Here is an 18,366-nt window from a genome sequence, read left to right as displayed (position 1 = left end):
CTGAGTGCACTTTCATTGTCTCCCCACCTGATTTTTGCTTTAAATCCTTCCTGACATGTCTCTTCTCCCATTTCTGGCTTGAATGTTTTCTTCCTTGTTAGAGAGTATGGAATCAGAATAGAAAATAAGTAATTCTGCTTTGTGTCTTTGTACGCAGCCTTCTTTTTTATTTGCCTATTCTGTCTTCCTCCTGCTACTTCTATAAACTGCACATATATTTTTTTGCACTTACTACACTAGGTCATATCTGTTACATGACCTCCAGAGTAGACTGGAAGTTCTTTAGATGGTAGAACAGTAATGCGTTTATAAACCCTGATACCTAGTACAGTATCTGGCAGTATAGTGTAGTGGTTATGAAAATTCATTCATTCCAAAATATTTGTTTACCAATTACTGTGAGACTGGCAATTATCAAGGTGCCAGAGACACATTAGTGGACAAGACAGACTGCCTCTGTTCTCAACATGTTCATAGCATGGGTAGGAGATCGACACATGAAATCAACTAATGTATTCCGGCAAAATTAGAGAATGAGCAATAGCAATTAAATGCAATCCAAGATCAATGAGTCAGGTAAGAAAATCAAAAGAATAGCACGTTATTTCAGCCAGCTTTGACCAGCTTCTCCTAACAACATCTCCATTAGAAAAGCCACCTCCATATGCTCCAAATCCAATGCTGACTGATGAGGTGCCATTTTTTTTCAGCTCACTCTGTTTTCCCCTCTCCTGAGCTCTTGTTCTCTATGACTGAATCATATCTTTTGTTTCTGAATTCTAAGGTAATGTGCACTCGTCTTCATCTCCTACCGATTGCACTGAGATCAGCTTTTGGAGTGTGGCTGAAATCTAATGCTATTTTTCTTCCATCATTTTTTTTACTATAATGTCACCAGCTGGCCGGGCTGGCTAGATGAGCTGGGTTCAAAGGAGCTGGCTGCAGCAATAGACTGAGAAAATGGTGAAGAAACCATGAAAAGCACGAACATGAGTTTGAGGGTGGGACTGATCAGTGACCCTAAGGGTTAACTCCACGCTGGATAGTGCTGAAAGGAGCTACAGAGCGAGTGCACCCAAACCCCCCTCCCCTTTCATTTATTGGGGAAGACATTCAATAGAATATTCCACCCAAATGAGGCAAGGGATATGATTTCAAAAGGGTGGAGTCTTGCTTGGTAATGTCTTGTGGTCAGCAGATTGATTGACATCTTGGCAAGTCATACCCATCTCAGGTGCTGTGAGGGATCACAGGCAGAGCGAGAGAAGAGGCACACTTGTGTGGCATAGCCTAATCAGCTCTCAAAGCCAAACCAGTCCCCTCATATGCTCAAGTGCACATAGCTCACACACGCAGCTCATAGATGGCTTGTGACACTATAACTCTTAATACTTTTTACTCCAAACTGATCTTGACAACCAGCCTCATGCTTTGAAGTCGAATAAACCTGAGTTCGATGCTTAGTACCATCACGAATTAGCTAATTTAGATAGACTTTGGTAAATTAACCTTCCCCATGCACCAGTTGTCCCAAGTACAAAAAAAAAATTCATAAGATCATTGTACAAATTAGGTGAGATAATTTGTACAAAGTATGACACTCAGCACCTGGTATTCAATATATGGTAGTTCAGGTCTTCCTCAGCATCATCATCTTTGTTACAATAGGGAGTAATCAGTGTTTGTGGAACTGAATTCATTTGCACATTCTTATATCCATTCTCATTTTTACACGTGCTCATATTTTTTAAGAAACAGGAGACTTTACTACTAAATATACAACTTCACTGATGAAAGGAACTGGATCTATTTTTGTGTTTTGCTTTGTTTCTTTTTTTAGCATTTTAGTCAATCTACATTTTCAGTATTGTTACCCATTTTGCATTGAATTGGTTATTTGATAGTCTTGGAGTCATTCCACTGATTCTTACAATAATACATCCTATTCCTCAGGAGTGTATACGTGGGCAAAACTGTGTTTTCAGAAATTACTTTCTCATGCTTATCAGTGGGTACAATTTTGCAAAAGTAAGATGTTAGGATTCTGTCTAAAACAAGTTATATTTTAATATGTGGAGAGGGAGTCCAGACAATTTTACCCAGTAGCCCAAGAAACAATTGCCATCTTCAGTTTTGTCATTGGATCAAGGACACACACACACACACACACGCCTCTTAAGATCCTCACAGTACAATATAGATAAATGTATACACATACAGGAAAAATATGAGATAAAGATCATTAGATCAAATCATGAGTCAAGTTATCACTTACCACCTTTCATTGGCTAAGACAGATAAACAGGAGCTACTCTGAAGAACTGCTATTTCTTTCTCTCTAGTTCTTTCTTTATGGAGAGTGATTCCACCAAAGTCCAATCATCTGTATGCTCTGTAGGTCAAAGAATCCATCGTGTTCTGTCCCAGAGCAGGCTGGGGGAGTGAGGCCTTCTGTCTCCACTGTTCCTCTGACTGCCCATCCACCTTCAGATTTAAGCTTCATCTGGAAGTTTTCCCTTTTCACTCCACTGCCAGCCCTACCTGTAGGTGCTCCTCAAATGCTGTATTCACCCTAAGCTAGGAAATCCTTACAAGCTGGGTTGAAATTGCCAGATTCCTTGACTCATTATTCCACTCCGTTGAGATTAAGGTCTTTGTCATATATACCTATACCTAGTGGCTCATACAAAATAATCACTAACTACTATTTAACTATTCAATAAATATTAATTATATAAAAGAATCTATTATATATATATATATAATATACATATAAAATATATATATATATCAATGCTGTTAGGGAGCACAAGCTCTAAAGTCAAATATCTCAGATCATGACTTTAATGTATACACTATGTATTTGTGATGTTGGGCATGTTTAGCATTCCTGTACCTTGATTTCCTCATCAGTTAAATGGATATAATGATAGTATATATCACATAAGATTTTTGTGTTGCTATACGAGCTAATCAGGTTAAGTGTTTAGAACAGTTTCTGGCACACAAAATTAAAACTGTTATTAATATTATTATATGCCATACCTTTTTCTGCCACCTCTTTCATCTCTACCTCCAGTTTCTCTTTCTTTCATATGCATATATATGAAGACAAGAGCACATTTAAAGGCCATAATTATTTGATAGTGTTCCTAAACCACATTTTTTTAATAGTAAATTTTTTTTGAGCTACTGGGAGGCAACCTTATTTCTGGAGAAAGAACACAAAGTGAGAAATGGTCCAAGTCCTAGATTGAAGATTTCTACCTCAAAAGTAGGCATGCATTTGAAAATGCAGGTTACAGGGTATGTTATTTTATAAATGAAATAGCTTTTTAGATACATTGTGTTTGACTCCATGTTAGACTCCCAGCATTGTGTAGGTACCAATAAGAAACTTATAATTTATGACATGTAGGGAGAAGCACATTAAAATAGGAAACAGGGAATTATATCCTATAAGTACATCCTGGAGAGATCAAAATGACTCTGAGTGAGCTTCATTGATGCATAAAATGAGGAGGCTGCTTTTGATGAATTAAAATCTGAAATTTTAATAATTCTATTTTGAGATGGGAAAAAAAACATTTAAAGGTAGCATTCATGACAGGAGAGAACCAATGTTGTACAACATGAATGTTCTTATGCATGACGATAGACATGGATAAAGAGTCTGGCATGAGTAGATGAGTCAATCCTGGAAGACTTCCTGGATTCCTTTACACCAGATCTTTAGAGAATAACAAATGTAAGTTGGTAGACAAGAATAGGGAGCTCTTTGACTTTTATTCCTATTGCTCCCATATGGGAAGATACATTTGGAAATACTATTTTAGTACTCCAATATTGAAGAGCATTTAAACTCAGTAGTCTAGTCCTGGATTTTAATGAAACCAGCAGGCACAATCGGTCTATGCAAGGTCATAGTAGGGAATGTCTCAGAAGCAACACCAACCAGGAACCATAAGAAGAGGAAGACAAGTCAATTGACCAGACTGAGGTAGAATATCCCCAGTCTTCATTAGAAATGATGCTGAAGAGGTGAGGAGAAAACCTTGCCCCAGAGCACATCAACATTAACATGAGATTTTAAAAATCTAGGTTTCAATCCCTGTAGGTTATTGAACAAGAGTGAAAATAGTATATAGCTGTATGTGAAGGACTTTTAGATTCTTACTTGAATCTTTATTTTAAAATAAAATTATAATAAGTGAATAATTCTAGAACTTGTAAATAAGAGATGCAGATTTTATTTCTAAAGACATTTATATTTGGAGTAAACTGTATCTGTAGTTAAATTTGAGATACATTTGTTTGTTTCTTAGTTCTGAGATGCCAGCCAATTCATGGTTTATGTTGCCTTAAATTTTTATATGTTTTTATATATTGACAAAATTCTTACTTTTTCTTGATTTTTAGATTTCATGTGTTGTCTGATAACAACTATTGTTATTTTGTACCTCCAAACCCATTGTTATAAGTTGGAGATCTCATTGGTGTTATAACATTACCAATTGCACAAGAAAGCCTAAATATTATAGAACATGGAGATGAAGTAGGGAGGAAGGATTGAAATGAGTCGTGCTAGCCAAGTGCTGAGTGTCTACATGTGCCATGAACTGAGAAGCTTGCTGAGGTTCACATAAGCAAGCCAAGAATTAATTAAAATAAATCTATTGCCACAGAATGACAAGATGGGAAAGGGAACATTCCCTACTTGTTCATGCAGCTTTGCCTGTCACAGAAGATTGGACATGTGAGGCAATTATACACTTGAATTTCTTAGAAAATTAGATCTTTACACATAGAAATGTGCAACTTGTTAGTAAGAATGAACAAAAGTGATAACCACCACCAATCCAAGTAACATCTTAGTAATGGATGTCATAGTTTAACCAATACACAATGCCAACAGAAGAAATGAACTGAGGATCATACTAACAACATAGCCTGGTAAAGGGGAATGCTAATCTTGGTAAGATCATAGATTTAAGTTCTGAAATATTCAGAAATATAATTTAGTAGTTTTTGCAAATACATCTTAGGGACCCTTTGTAATATATTGGAATATGCACTTAATACTGTGGTGATTCCTTGGTGAAAATTTCTCCACCTGAGGGCAAAGTCCAATATTCTATTTGTTCTTTAATACATTCACAGTTGTCCATCTTGGGGGGTTTTTACAGTAATAAATATTCTTGTCTAAATATTGGACATTTTCTTTTGAGGATGAGAATGGTGTCTAATATCACCAGGGTATTTTAACTGTTTAATGGATGAAGTGTGAAGATTACTAAGCAAGGTAATAGTTACAATGAATGAAATTTAGAAAGTAATAAATTTAAAAATTAAATAATCCAAATAGCTTCTTTATTTAGTTATCCCATGCTTTATCTCTTATGGATTTTCTACATTTTTTTTCTTGCACTGCTCCTAAGAATAAATATCTTGATCATATTCAGAGAAAACTTTTCTTTCTAAATCCTTTTTTATGAAGGAAACTATATGTTGTGGTGTAATACTCAGAAATGAAATACTGATTCAGGGCTTACTGATGGATGAGATTAATTTAGAAAAGAAATATAAATAGCAGCAGAACAACTCCTGGGTATGTGAGGCATGGCCGTCCACATGAGCTGTTAGGCAGAAGGTATGGCTTTGGGCAAACTCCTTTGGGAACCTGGTTTGTCATTTCAGTTGTCAGTTGATGAGCATGCACCCGCACTGTTCTCTGAGAGCATACTGACCTGACTGATTGCTTCATATCAATTCCTTGGAATGTTCTATAGCGTAATCATGTTTATAATCCCAATAGCATAGCACAGCACAACTTTATTTCCTGAGTGCATGGTTTTGCTGAAATCCCAAAGTGTCAGAGTGGTTATCTCAAGGACAAGATATTTATTGACTTGGTTGGTGATGGCATCCACTAAGTTGCTCTCACTTCTGAACCAGGACATTCTTTCTCCAACACCAGAGCTACCCATTTTGAACTGAATCTAAAGACAACATCTGGAACTTCCGGTCTTTTTCTTATCATTCTGGTTCAAGCTCTAACAGTAACTACTGACTATAGGAGACTGAGAGTTCCAAGTATCCATCTCTTGTAACCAGTACATTTTTAAAAGCACATAATTTCCATGCCTCGGTTTTCCTTTTTGTGACTTCGCCTAATGAGAAAAATAAAAGCAAACAATTGAGCTCACACACACTTACTGATTGTGGGGGCATGATGATATATACTAGCTCACTCTTCCCAAGTGCTGAGGTGGGGACTTTGGACCCTGCTTGAACTCCATCTCTTACGTACTTCCCTGTGTTTCTAGATGACTAAGAATGGCACAGTAGAATCTGAGGAAGCTAGCACTCTTACAGTGGATGACATTTCCGATGATGATATTGATTTGGACAACACAGAAGTAGACGAGTACTTCTTTCTACAACCCCTACCAACAAAAAAACGAAGAGCACTGCTGCGAGCCTCTGGAGTGAAGAAGATTGATGTGGAAGAAAAGCACGAGCTTCGAGCCATCCGCCTGTCACGGGAGGACTGTGGCTGCGACTGCAGAGTGTTCTGTGATCCAGAAACATGTACCTGCAGCTTGGCAGGCATTAAATGTCAGGTAAGGTGTGGATGTCAGGGCATCCAAAGACAAAGCATTATACACCACCCGGTAAAGAAGTAGTGTTGCAAATAACGTTTTGCATGTGGAAAAGAAAATTTGTGGAAAGGCAAGATGTGTAGTTCAGGGAATGAGAAATGTTAATTCCAGGACATTTGCAAAGTGCTTATATATATATATGAAATACAATGTAAAGGTAACTCAGATGGTAGAGATTTTTTCCTCTTGGATTCATTGATTCCACCAGCTTATTCTGGAAACTATTGGCATCCTAATATTTGAGTTTATATTTTCTGATCTATGTATGGGGTGTGAAGTGAATGATGGATTAAAGGTGGTGTGGACTAGTGCAAGCATGACTAGACTATTTTTGCTATTTGTCGATTATAGGAAAGTGTCCAGCCAGGTTAACTCTCTGTGCTGTTTTTTCATCTTTAAAATGAATGGGCTGGACTATGTTAGGTTGGCCAACTATCAACTCACAGACCAAATCCAGCCAAACACATGTTTTCATAAACAAAGTTTATTAGAACACTGCCAGTTTATTTGTTTATTTACCCTATTATTTATGACTAATTTCAAGCTTCTGCTGCAGAACTGAGTAGTAGCACAGAGACCATAAGGCCAAGAAAGACTAAAATATTTAAACTCTTGCCCTTTGTAGGGAAAGAAAAGTTATTACAGTTACTCCCAGCTGTTAAGGTTTTTTTTTTAGCAAAACAACAACAACAACAAAAAGTGTTCAAGTATCCCTATACTGCAAGATTGGTTAGAGGAATATAGGGGGGAAACCTAAAGAGAGATTTTTTTTTTTTTGGCAACTTGGGAATACAGCAGTGAAAAGCCTATTTTACTCCTAAGAAGAGCCTAAAATTTAAGTTTATATAAGTGTTGGAAAATATCCCCTACCAATCTCACCTAGTTGATTACACTTCTAAAAACTTAAAGGTTAAAACTAATTAAAAGTGGGAGAAAAGGTTTACAACCTCTGAACTAGATAATTCTCAGGTCCCATTTATCTCTAACATCATTGGTGGTCTGTGGTTAGTTGCTATTATTTTATGCAGACACAGCTTTTTCAATAAAGAGAGTCCTTCCTGCAAGTAAAATAGAACAGTTCCCCTTAAATGAATATAGCTTAGGATGGATCCACAGAAAAGAGGTTCATAAGAAAATGGCTACAGATTCTGCCACTGACATTTGCTACTGCTTTTCATTGGGACTGAGATAACTACACTAACTTGGCAATCTCCTCTGTAGCATAGTGTATTCCCTGTATTTGGATAAGATGGGAAGCAGAGCAAGCTTTTTTCTTGTCTGTACTTTGGTTTGCACACAGGTTGATTTGTAGAATCTGAGACAGTTGGCAAATATCTTAGGAGTACCTATGGGTTTCCCAGATTTCCACTTTACCACCTGAGTAAAGAGGTCAGTCCAAAATCCTTGGTTAATGCAATCACTCTTTCCTTAGAGCCCATCACTCAAGTAATTCTGAGATACTGATGTAACGTACATACATCTCCTTCCCTCAAAAAGCCTGTAGTCTGACGGAGTGGGAAAGAAAAGGGGAGACCAGGACCTAAACGCATTTGCCAGTGTGTATACCCACTGCATCTTTGCAGTATGCTCACATTCACCCATGCATCAAGTTGAACCAATGAGAATGAATTATAATACTGCATGATGCTAAGTGGTGTCAACCTGGACATCTTTGAGAGTGAAGTTCATTTCACAATGAGCAAAGGGAAAAGAATATAGGTAGCATGAGGAACATCATGTAGGTTAAATTAAAGATAGCCGGTGGGGGCTGGGGATATAGCTCAGTTGGTAGAGTAATTGCCTGGCATGCACAAGGCCCTGGGTTTAATCCCAGCACTATGAAAAAAAAAATAGCAGGTGGGAAGAAGTACTATAAGTTTGTGTGTTTAAAATTGGTAGGTGACCTGGAATCCAGCAGGAAAAAAAAAGGGAGATTATAGGAAGAATAGAAGCATTGAAAAATGAGAGCAAAATTAAAGGCATAAAGAGAAAAGAAATGTAGGGAATGGAGAAAGAAGTAAAGAAGGCACTGGAGGTGATAAGATCAAAGAAATAAAAATGCCCACATATACCAAATTTCTACTTTTATCTTAAATATAGGTTTAGAAACTACTTAACTCTTTATGATTTAAGACTTCACTTCCCCTTCTCAAATCTATTTGGAGTTTTATTAGTATTTGCTCTGACATAGTGGAATTAAGTGGATTACTTAATTCAAAGGGGTTGCTGGAAGGAACCAAATTTTTATTTGGCTTGTAATAGTTCCATGGTGCTAATCTGTGTTCTTCCTTCTAAGGTGGATCGTATGTCTTTCCCGTGTGGCTGCACTAAAGAAGGTTGTAGTAACACAGCAGGTAGAATTGAATTTAATCCTATCCGTGTCCGGACTCACTTTTTGCACACAATAATGAAACTTGAACTGGAGAAAAACCGAGAGCAGCAAATCCCCTCGCTGAACGGCTGCCACGGTGAGATAAGTGCTCACAGTAGTTCCATGGGCCCTGTCGCTCACTCCGTAGAATATTCTATCGCAGAAAATTTTGAGATTGAAACTGAACCCCAGGCTGCAGTGCTGCACCTGCAGTCTGCGGAGGAATTAGATTGCCAAGCGGAGGAAGACGAAGAGGAGGAGGATGGGAGCAGCTTTTGCAGTGGAGTCACCGATTCCAGCACCCAAAGCCTGGCGCCTAGCGAGTCAGACGAGGAGGAGGAGGAGGAGGAGGAAGAGGAGGAGGAGGAAGATGACGACGATGATAAAGGAGACGGCTTCGTGGAAGGTCTGGGCACTCATGCTGAAGTGGTCCCTCTTCCTTCGGTCCTTTGTTATTCCGATGGCACTGCTGTTCACGAAAGCCACGCAAAAAATGCTTCTTTTTATGCCAACTCTTCAACTCTGTATTACCAAATCGATAGCCACATTCCAGGAACTGCTAACCAGATAGCTGAGAACTACTCAGAACGAGATACTGTCAAAAACGGTACCCTTTCGCTGGTGCCTTACACCATGACCCCAGAGCAATTCGTTGACTATGCCCGACAAGCGGAAGAGGCCTATGGTGCCTCCCACTACCCAGCTGCCAACCCCTCTGTAATCGTTTGCTGCTCCTCTTCCGAAAATGATAGCGGGGTGCCCTGCAATAGCTTATATCCCGAACACAGGTCTAATCATCCTCAAGTGGAATTTCACTCATACTTGAAAGGCCCTTCCCAGGAAGGGTTTGTCCCCACCTTGAATGGTGATAGTCACCTTTCGGAGCATCCTGCTGAAAATTCTTTGAGCCTTGCAGAAAAGAGCAGATTGCACGAAGAGTGTATCAAATCTCCCGTGGTTGAGACTGTCCCTGTTTAGTAGAGCTTAAATTATTCTATTCCAGGACCAACTCTTCTCCTATTTAAGGCACTGTATTTAATTGGATTTCCTGGGCTCATCGTTGTTTAAACTGAAGACCAAGAAAACTTGGACTGTGATTAATCTTCCAGACTGTATTTTGTTTTCTCCTTTCTAGCTACATGACTGTGGCATTGCACAAATACAGTCACTATGGGGATTTTAAGATTTCAGACTGTTTTGATAGAAAATGCTAAATTTTAAAAATGCATATCTCACAGTTGCCTACCTGTCAAACTGTGTGAAACCTGCCAAGCTGTGCAGAACAGAGCTCCAAGTTTTGGATTATCGGGCCTGTGCAAGATTGTAAACTGAGACTGGAAAATAATAAGATTTAGAGTCCTAATTTTCGATATATCTGAAGATGATGGTGACTTTTTAATGTAAAAGTAATTATTGTAAGAAAAAAATTTTAATTGTTTCATGTGTATTTTATTTATGGTAGTTCAGAAGTCATGTTTTGATGAAAAGGAACAGCAGCATGTTCATTCAAGCTGAAGATGCATAGCTAGCGCCACAGAGCATGCCCACGTGGATTGCATCTGGAATCCACTCACGTTTTTATGATCCTGACTCATCAGATTTGCAAATACTTTCTTAAGGGTGAAATAGGCCTATTTTTGCTATTTTGGACAAATAAATGAGTCTATATGTGCAGGTCCTTACACAGTTTTCTCTAACGTTCAGAGTTAGGACAATCCTCTGGTGAGGGTCCAGTTCACTGCCCTCCCTCAGATGACTCCTAAGACGGAGGTAGAAGGAATTGCCTTTCTTTTCTAAACAGCATCATCTTGTTTCTTAGCTTGGACAGCACCTTTAAACTCTACCATCCCCTACATCAAAATGCACTTTAGTGCCCCTTCACGATCCCTCGTGTGGGGTGGGGACTGAGAACTCTTTGAAACGAAAAAAAAAAATTAAGTTAAAAAAAATCTGTAAGTATTCTAAGGTTCATACAATTAATATAGAGGAATCTTCCAATGATACTTATGAAGGAAAATGGCTTATTTTCCTTCACCACTCTGAGGACCTAACTTGGTAAATGCAGAGAAGGCTGAGTAAAGGTGGAAGAGACACAGCCTCAGCAAACCAGCCTTTTCTACAGTGCGATCCATCCATCTCTACAGAATAAGTGTATAGTGGGACTTCCATTTAGCAATTAGCTGATCGAAGGGGGGCCTCTACCCAAACACTCAACTAGGCCTTACTTTTCTGAAGCATTTTGATTTGACTTGCCTGGGACACTTAGCAGAACAGTTCAGAATGCATTGCCTAACTCTCTGATTACCTCATATTCTCTTATTCAAGGGAATAGATAGAAATAAGACATGCACTCCCCACCTGCAGATTATCTGCACTTGGTTCATCGGAGGACTTCTAGGAAACCCTTTTCCTGTAAATCAATTTAGGTAACTAAATAGCGTGTTCTGCTTTTTTTTTTTCTCCCAATGCAATATGATTATGATAAACCTGCTTCACATTTTTGACCTTCTATCGTTATATCATTTCACATGATTTATGACTATTTGAAATGTGGACATGCCTTGCTATCCAGTGATTGCATCACTACTTTTTTTTATGTCTTTTAGAGTTGAGTATTTAGAAATATGAATAGAAATATATTGTAGAACTCAGTTCCTTAAAATTTTATTTAATTGATCTTTAAAAATGCTTGATCTAGAGAAAGTCCTCCAAATGGAAAATTTTCTATGAGAACTTGATATGGGGAAAACATGTTTACTTGGCAGCTCTTCCACAATGCAGTTGGTTCCTACCCCTTCCCTACCCCCACCACTGGGCTATTTATAACCATTATCATTAACCTTGAAGGAGCTTTGGGTTTGTTCTAGTATAGGTAGCAGTAATGAAGGCAGGAAGGTTCCATTTGAATGATTAGCCAGGGTTAATCAGATGGGGTGGGGGTGCTCAAATCTTGGTGGTATATCCTGAGTTATCTTCAAGGTTACAGTTTTTTAGTGATTGATTTTTAATTTTTCCCCCTACTGATACAATCTAAAGAGCATAGGCCCAAAGAGAAAATGACAAGAGGCTATTGTTTCTTCATACAAACACATAAAAGAAGTATGTGTTCCATGTTTACTGGACCATTAAAAGCTCTGGAAATGTCTACATGTGAAGCACGCTGAGGTTATTCTTAAAACACTGGAGTATGGGAAAGTGAGAAAAAGCCACCTCTGGCTGGGGCAAAATCGAAGGGTAGGATGATAATCCAATTTCTGAATATTTTACCTTCAATTCAGCTGTATTTTTGCAAGAAGGTTTTTGGGGGTTTTGTTTGGTACTAGGGATTGAAACCAGGATGCTTTAATACTGAGCTATATCCCCAGCTCTTTTTATTTCTTTTTTAGTTTGAGACAGGGCCTTGCAGAATTTCTGAGGGGCTCACTAAATTGCTATGCTGGCCTTGAACTGGCTATCCTCCTGACTCAGCCTCCCTAGTTGCTGGGATTATAGGCATGTACCTTTGTGCCCAGCAAAAGGTTGCTTTTTTAATTTTTGGCTGGATCTATGTTTTGTAGCTTTGTTCCCAAAGGATGCCTGCAAGAAAGAGCTTTTCTCTTCTGTCTGTTCAGTTGGTGTACAAAGTAACTGCCCTACTAAGAAGAATTATCGCTCCAACCATGACAACTTCAATTCTGAATTTCCACACACCTAAACAACCCCTAAATATTTTCCACAAACTACATACACAGGTTATATATTTTAAAAAATAATAACTCCTATATTCTCTCACGCCCACACACCAAACACAAGCTTACCACACACTAGAGAATAGCAGATTTTAGGAAAGGATCAGTATTGGGTACTCAATTTTCCAAACCTAAAATCTGAAATGGTTTTATGATCTTAAGATGTGGTCTATTAAAAAAGAGAATAATTTTTAAAACTGTAGTTTGAAATTATTAGATCAAAATTGCAAATACTACTAATGATGGAATCATTTTATTGTTACTTCCTTTCCCAGAAAAGCTGAAAGGGAGCACAGTGTTCCCATCTGAAAATTTTTCCCCAATAATAGCCCTTCTGTTCAACAAAAAACTGCTCATATACCAGGAAAGTGCTATGGTTATTCTAAACTTTTAGAAGTGGGTATCAAGTCAGATGCAGCCAGTTGGGATACTTAAGATCTTTGTACCACACACAATAACCTGACCTTCAGCTGTTGTATCACTCCATAATATACCTAACCAAATAAATGAGAGTTTTTGACACACAGCTCTTACTCATTCACTTTCTATTGCAAACCTTCCTGCTCCACACCCTGTTGTTTTAGCTTCAGTCTTATACCTTTAAATGGGGCTTAATTCCCAGTTATAATCCAGGTCAAACTGATTTGCGAGTCAAGTGTTTGGAGCAACTTGCACATGTCCTTTGTCATCCTTGATTTCTTTTTGGAGAAGAAAGTCAAAGAAAATTTTACTTAAGTTTTTCTCATTCCTTGATCCCCAATCATTAAGACATTGATAAAACCCGTTTGTCTCATGTCTTTTATTTGGTTGAATAATATAGTTACTTGTTGAAGGTCTTTTCTTTGTGATGAAATTAGATTTTTCTAATTTTTCCAGCCACATATAAAATGTGAAACTACTATTTCTTCAAGTGATAAAATCTTCACAAACATATATGTTACAGTGTAATCATATATGTTACACACTCCAGGTGACACTGTTCAGAAATTAATGAAGAAGCAAAGAGATTGTTGTTATGTCCTTTGAAATTTTTACACTCTAGTAGATGACTTCTAGGCAAAATCTGGCTTAGTTTTCATTAAGCAGAAAAATATATCATGATTTATTTCCTATAGATTAATAAATTGGTTTTAGATTTTAAAATATATTTTCAAATATATATTATTGGTCTTGATATTCAGAATTTATTAAAATCCACTTTTTCAACAAACATTTATTCAATACCTGTTATGTTAGAGCAATAGTCCTTGTTAGTAAAAATACTGGGGGGTGAGGAGCCATATGTTCTAAGAGTGATGAAGGGTGAAATGAATTAGTCAAGTCTATTCAAATTATTTTAATATGAGTTTATAGCATGTTATTAAAAAATGTCCAATTATATGCAAACTGCAACTAAAAGAATGCTTCTTTTTTCTTAAATTAATGGAACTCACTAGATCTTCCTTCCTTTTCCCCATCTGCAATTGGTAAATTATATGTGGACTTTGCTAGAACCAAAATCCTAGAAAGAGATTTTGGCAAATTGCTTCTTTGGTGTAGACTATATCAGTGATGCTAAGTTTATACCTGTAAAATCCCTACCACACACTTTCAAAGGGGTTTAATTCCTGCATAATCCAGCAAACATGTCAGGAAATTTTTGAAATAAAATGTGAAGCATAGTCACTCTTACTTCTTTATAAATAGGCTATCAAAACAGGCTCCTGTTCCAAATTCCAAAGGCATTGCCTGAAGCAGGTAGAAAAAGGAAGTCATAAGATACCCCTCACTTTTACTTTGGAGTTACAAACCCCAAATGAGCATGTGGAAGACTGACATCCTCAGAAGTCAACAGAACTTCTGATTTTAAAAGGTGTTTTGAATCCCTTTGTTTCTCAAATATAACTTCATAATATAACTGTAAGATGTCATATGCTTCTTATTCTCTCAAAGACAGTTTAGTCCTTGTCACTGGATAAAATACCAAGATTAATTGAGAAGTACCTTTATGCTTTCAAAAGCAAGCCTTCACTGTGATTTGACATTGGAGCTATTTGTGGTATTTTTACCACAACCAACACCAGAAGTTTTTCGCCTTGAGCACTCTAGTTCTAATACAATTTTGCAACTTCTGATTGCATTCTTTTTCTGAGATCTGCTCATTTGTGCTGGAGTAACTTAGAAACTTAAGCCAAAAAAAAAAAAAAAAAAAAACACAGCTTGGCACATACAGCACATCTCACAAATGTTTTCTGTGGCATTAAATAATATAATTGACTTCATTAATTGAATACCAGCAATTTGAAATCTCACAAGAGTTATAGAAGTGTCAGGAAGTGGGTGAGGAATGGAGTCTAAGTCTAATAGTTAGTGAAGTCCCTTAGAAACTATAAAAAGGTTTCAGCAGGGCCAGGCTAGGTCTTATGACACCAGAAAGTTCACAAGTAACAGGTGATCTGAAACCTAGAAGATCTAGTTATGTCATGGCCTTCCTCTTAGTGCACTTGGTCCTTATGTCTGCTGATCAACATCCACATTGATTATATAAACCATATTTATTTAATTTGATGCCTTAGGTAATAAAAACAGATCTACACAATTGTAAAGAAACTATTTTTAAAGAAATTTAAACATTAAAAAGACTGATGAATGACTTATTGTCAAAAGTGTGGATATCTAGAAATAAAGAAGCTCTTTGGTATTTTACCTGCCAAAAATATAAATTCAATGTCACTTTTAGAATAGTCATTTTAAACTGTACTTTGGACTTCTCTTTTGGTTTTTCAAGCTAGACCATGAGACCCACTTCCTCAACAATGCAGTTGTTATCTTATGGAAAATTCAAAACAAAAATGTGATATCACCTGGTTGCTAGCTGTTGATCAGTCCTGGGGCTAGTTTGTCTACATACTGACTGGAATTCTGTTCTGAGAGTGGTGAGTCAGAATGATGGGAATCAGGAGAGTATATGTAACCAGATTCAAAGCCTAATCCAGTGTTTATTTTCAGTTTATCTTTTTATATGTGGATTTTAAAATATATTATTAATGTACAACCTGGAATTTTAGAAATTCAGATACTTGTTACATCCATGGGAAATGAAATAATTTCAAAGATTTAAGTCACATTGTTAGTGATTTCCTTTCCCTTGTGATAAACGTATCATTACACAGGACAATTGTTTTTTATTTAATCCTCTATGCTTGTTTATAATTCAAGAAAAGTCAACTCTACTGTCATTTTATTGATCACAAAAGTTTCTGGCAGGACTACAATTTCAAAGGAATCTGACAGATTTTACTTTAGGGTAGCATTTGTATTCAACATGCTCATAAGGTAATTCTTCCCTGCATTATACCGTACCATGTGGATTTTAAAGTCCATTCAGTAATTCTGATTCTAGTGTCATGTGTAAGGTCATTTAAATATATTTAAGATAATGTAAATTAACTAGATTTAGGAGGAGGCAAATTTACAGTAAAAATTAGCCTTGCTTTTATCTAAGCTAATTCATATGACTTGATTTAATGACTTTAATTGCAATTTTGGTGTAGTTTCACATTTAAATATTTCTTTCTCTGTTGATTTCTTATTCAGTGGTTTTATCGGACTTGGGATTATCTTAAAAAGGCATTTATTAGTGAGTATTTGGAAAAAACTGACTTGAAAATGATTCTTTAAAATTATCTAGGGCTGGGGCTGTAGCTCAGTGGCAGACCACTTGCCTAGCATGTGTGAGGCACTGGGTTCGATCCTTAGCACCACATAAAAAAATAAGTAAGTAAAATAAAGACATTCTGTCCATCTACAACTAAATTTGTTTTTTAATTATCTGGGAACTTCTATGTCCAGGGATCTACATCACCTCCTACTGCTACACTGAGTAAGATTAGCCACCTCTTCTCTGGGTTATGCCCTCCTAATGTAGTATTATTGTTGTCTCTATATATGAGAAACACACACACAAAAAAAAGCCAGTTTGAAAATAATAGCTTTGTACCCCATTTTATCCAATTTTATTTTGCTCTTCCTTTTTCATATTGCCCACCGAGCTTTCCCCTTAGCCTTCAGAAAATAACCAGTTTTGAAAAGATCTGTGTGTATTTTGCAAGCTTATTTAAATATGGAAGAAAAGGAAGGGACGAAATCCAAATCTAAATTCTCCTAAAGAGGAAAAACGTAAATATCTACTCTAGGAAATAAATGATTGACTATTTTCATTCTTTTGATATCATGTTTAACTTTGAGTGATTTAATGATATCAAAGATATCTAAACTTGAAAGATTTTTAAATTTAACAATTGGGAAAGTCACTTTGTTTGTATCACAATCAAACAGGGTCCACTGCCAAAGGTTACTGTCTGAAATATAATTTATTAGGTACTAGTCATGCCAAATGGTTGTCTCAGAAGGGTTTAATCTTTTAAGATAGTCACAATGGCTAACTGTGTGTGAATAATGAAAAGTTTGAGATTCTTCAGTATTCTTCAGATTTTATAGTCCTGAGACAAGGAGAGATCTCCAGAGGTCATTTGGCTCATCCATCTACCCCCAGGAGGACTGTCACTCAGGCATGCCCAACAGGATAGATACCCATCTATTCTTAACATCTCTGGGGAAGGTGGTTTCCTTAGCAACACAATCCAGCTCTTTTGGGTTTTTTCACAATAAGAAAATATCTTGGCTAGTCTTTGTGGGCTAGGCACCTGGCAACAGTTGTGGTAATTTGGGCTATTGTAGCAAGAGATTCAAAGAAAGTTGGTTTGATAAGTATTTGATTTGATAAGTATTTGATAAGTATTACATATGATGGTTTCATTAATTTAAGAAATCAGATGTTTTAAAAAAGATGTAGGTACTAAAACAATACCAGTAATGTGATCTGCATTTGACAAATATAGTTACACATATTTATTTCTGTTTGTATTTTTTTTTAAATTGCTGTTATTTCTGGAAGTAATGTTAAGAAAGGTGACTATTCAAATCCCCAGTGACAAACAGAACCTGAATCAAGTGACTCAGCTTTTAAAATGCTCAACTTTCTGAGAAGTTACGATTATTTTTTTTTAAAGTAAGCCTTCTTATGTTCTTGCTTCTAAATAAGTATCTTCTCATTAATCTTTCCTTAACCTAAAATGACAAATAAGAATCTAAAGTTTTTCTACTCCTCTTGGAGAAGATGTGACTAGCTGTGAAGAATCTAATCTAGAATAAAATGACTCCAGAGAGTTACTCAGCCACCATTTGATCCCAGCCTTTGTACTCGTGTTACTTAAACAATGACTGCTTACTTTCTCAGGGATCAGGAAAATGATTTAAAAATTTGTCATCTTGACAGAGTCTGAAAATAAAGGGAGGAGTCCTAGGGGATGGTGATTTTTTCTGATTAAATCACTTGACCCAAGTACTCCTTGCAGCTTTCAGAACCTTTTCTGATTGCTCAGAGTTGACTCCAACTCAGAAGCAGAACTAACCAGAAGATAAGGAGCACCCCTGAAATCAATGGTTTCTTTCTCCATGGGATTTTTTTCAACCTAGGTACAGCTACTTATCTCCTCCAACTCAGATGCTCTTGGGAAATGACAGCCACATAAGTGTGGTTGCTCCCCACAAATAACATTATGGG

The 18,366-nt window shown here is 36.9% G+C and overlaps 1 protein-coding gene across 2 annotated transcripts in view; it reads left to right on the top strand.

Moving 5' to 3' along the window:
- Positions 1-10,564, top strand: part of Csrnp3 (cysteine and serine rich nuclear protein 3) — a 184,835-nt gene extending 174,271 nt beyond the window's left edge. For both annotated transcript variants that reach the window (XM_027946151.2, XM_071619382.1), the window contains exons 6-7: positions 6,327-6,623; positions 8,959-10,564. In XM_027946151.2, the coding sequence (XP_027801952.2) occupies positions 6,327-6,623; positions 8,959-10,011 (1,350 nt within the window). In that variant the 3' untranslated portion in view covers positions 10,012-10,564. The remainder of the gene's footprint in view (positions 1-6,326; positions 6,624-8,958) is intronic.
- The last annotated feature ends 7,802 nt before the right edge of the window (positions 10,565-18,366 follow it).

Source organism: Marmota flaviventris, chromosome 11, assembly GCF_047511675.1.
Source record: "Marmota flaviventris isolate mMarFla1 chromosome 11, mMarFla1.hap1, whole genome shotgun sequence".
Classification (NCBI taxonomy): domain Eukaryota; kingdom Metazoa; phylum Chordata; class Mammalia; order Rodentia; family Sciuridae; genus Marmota; species Marmota flaviventris.
This window is presented reverse-complemented; position numbering and strand designations above follow the sequence as displayed.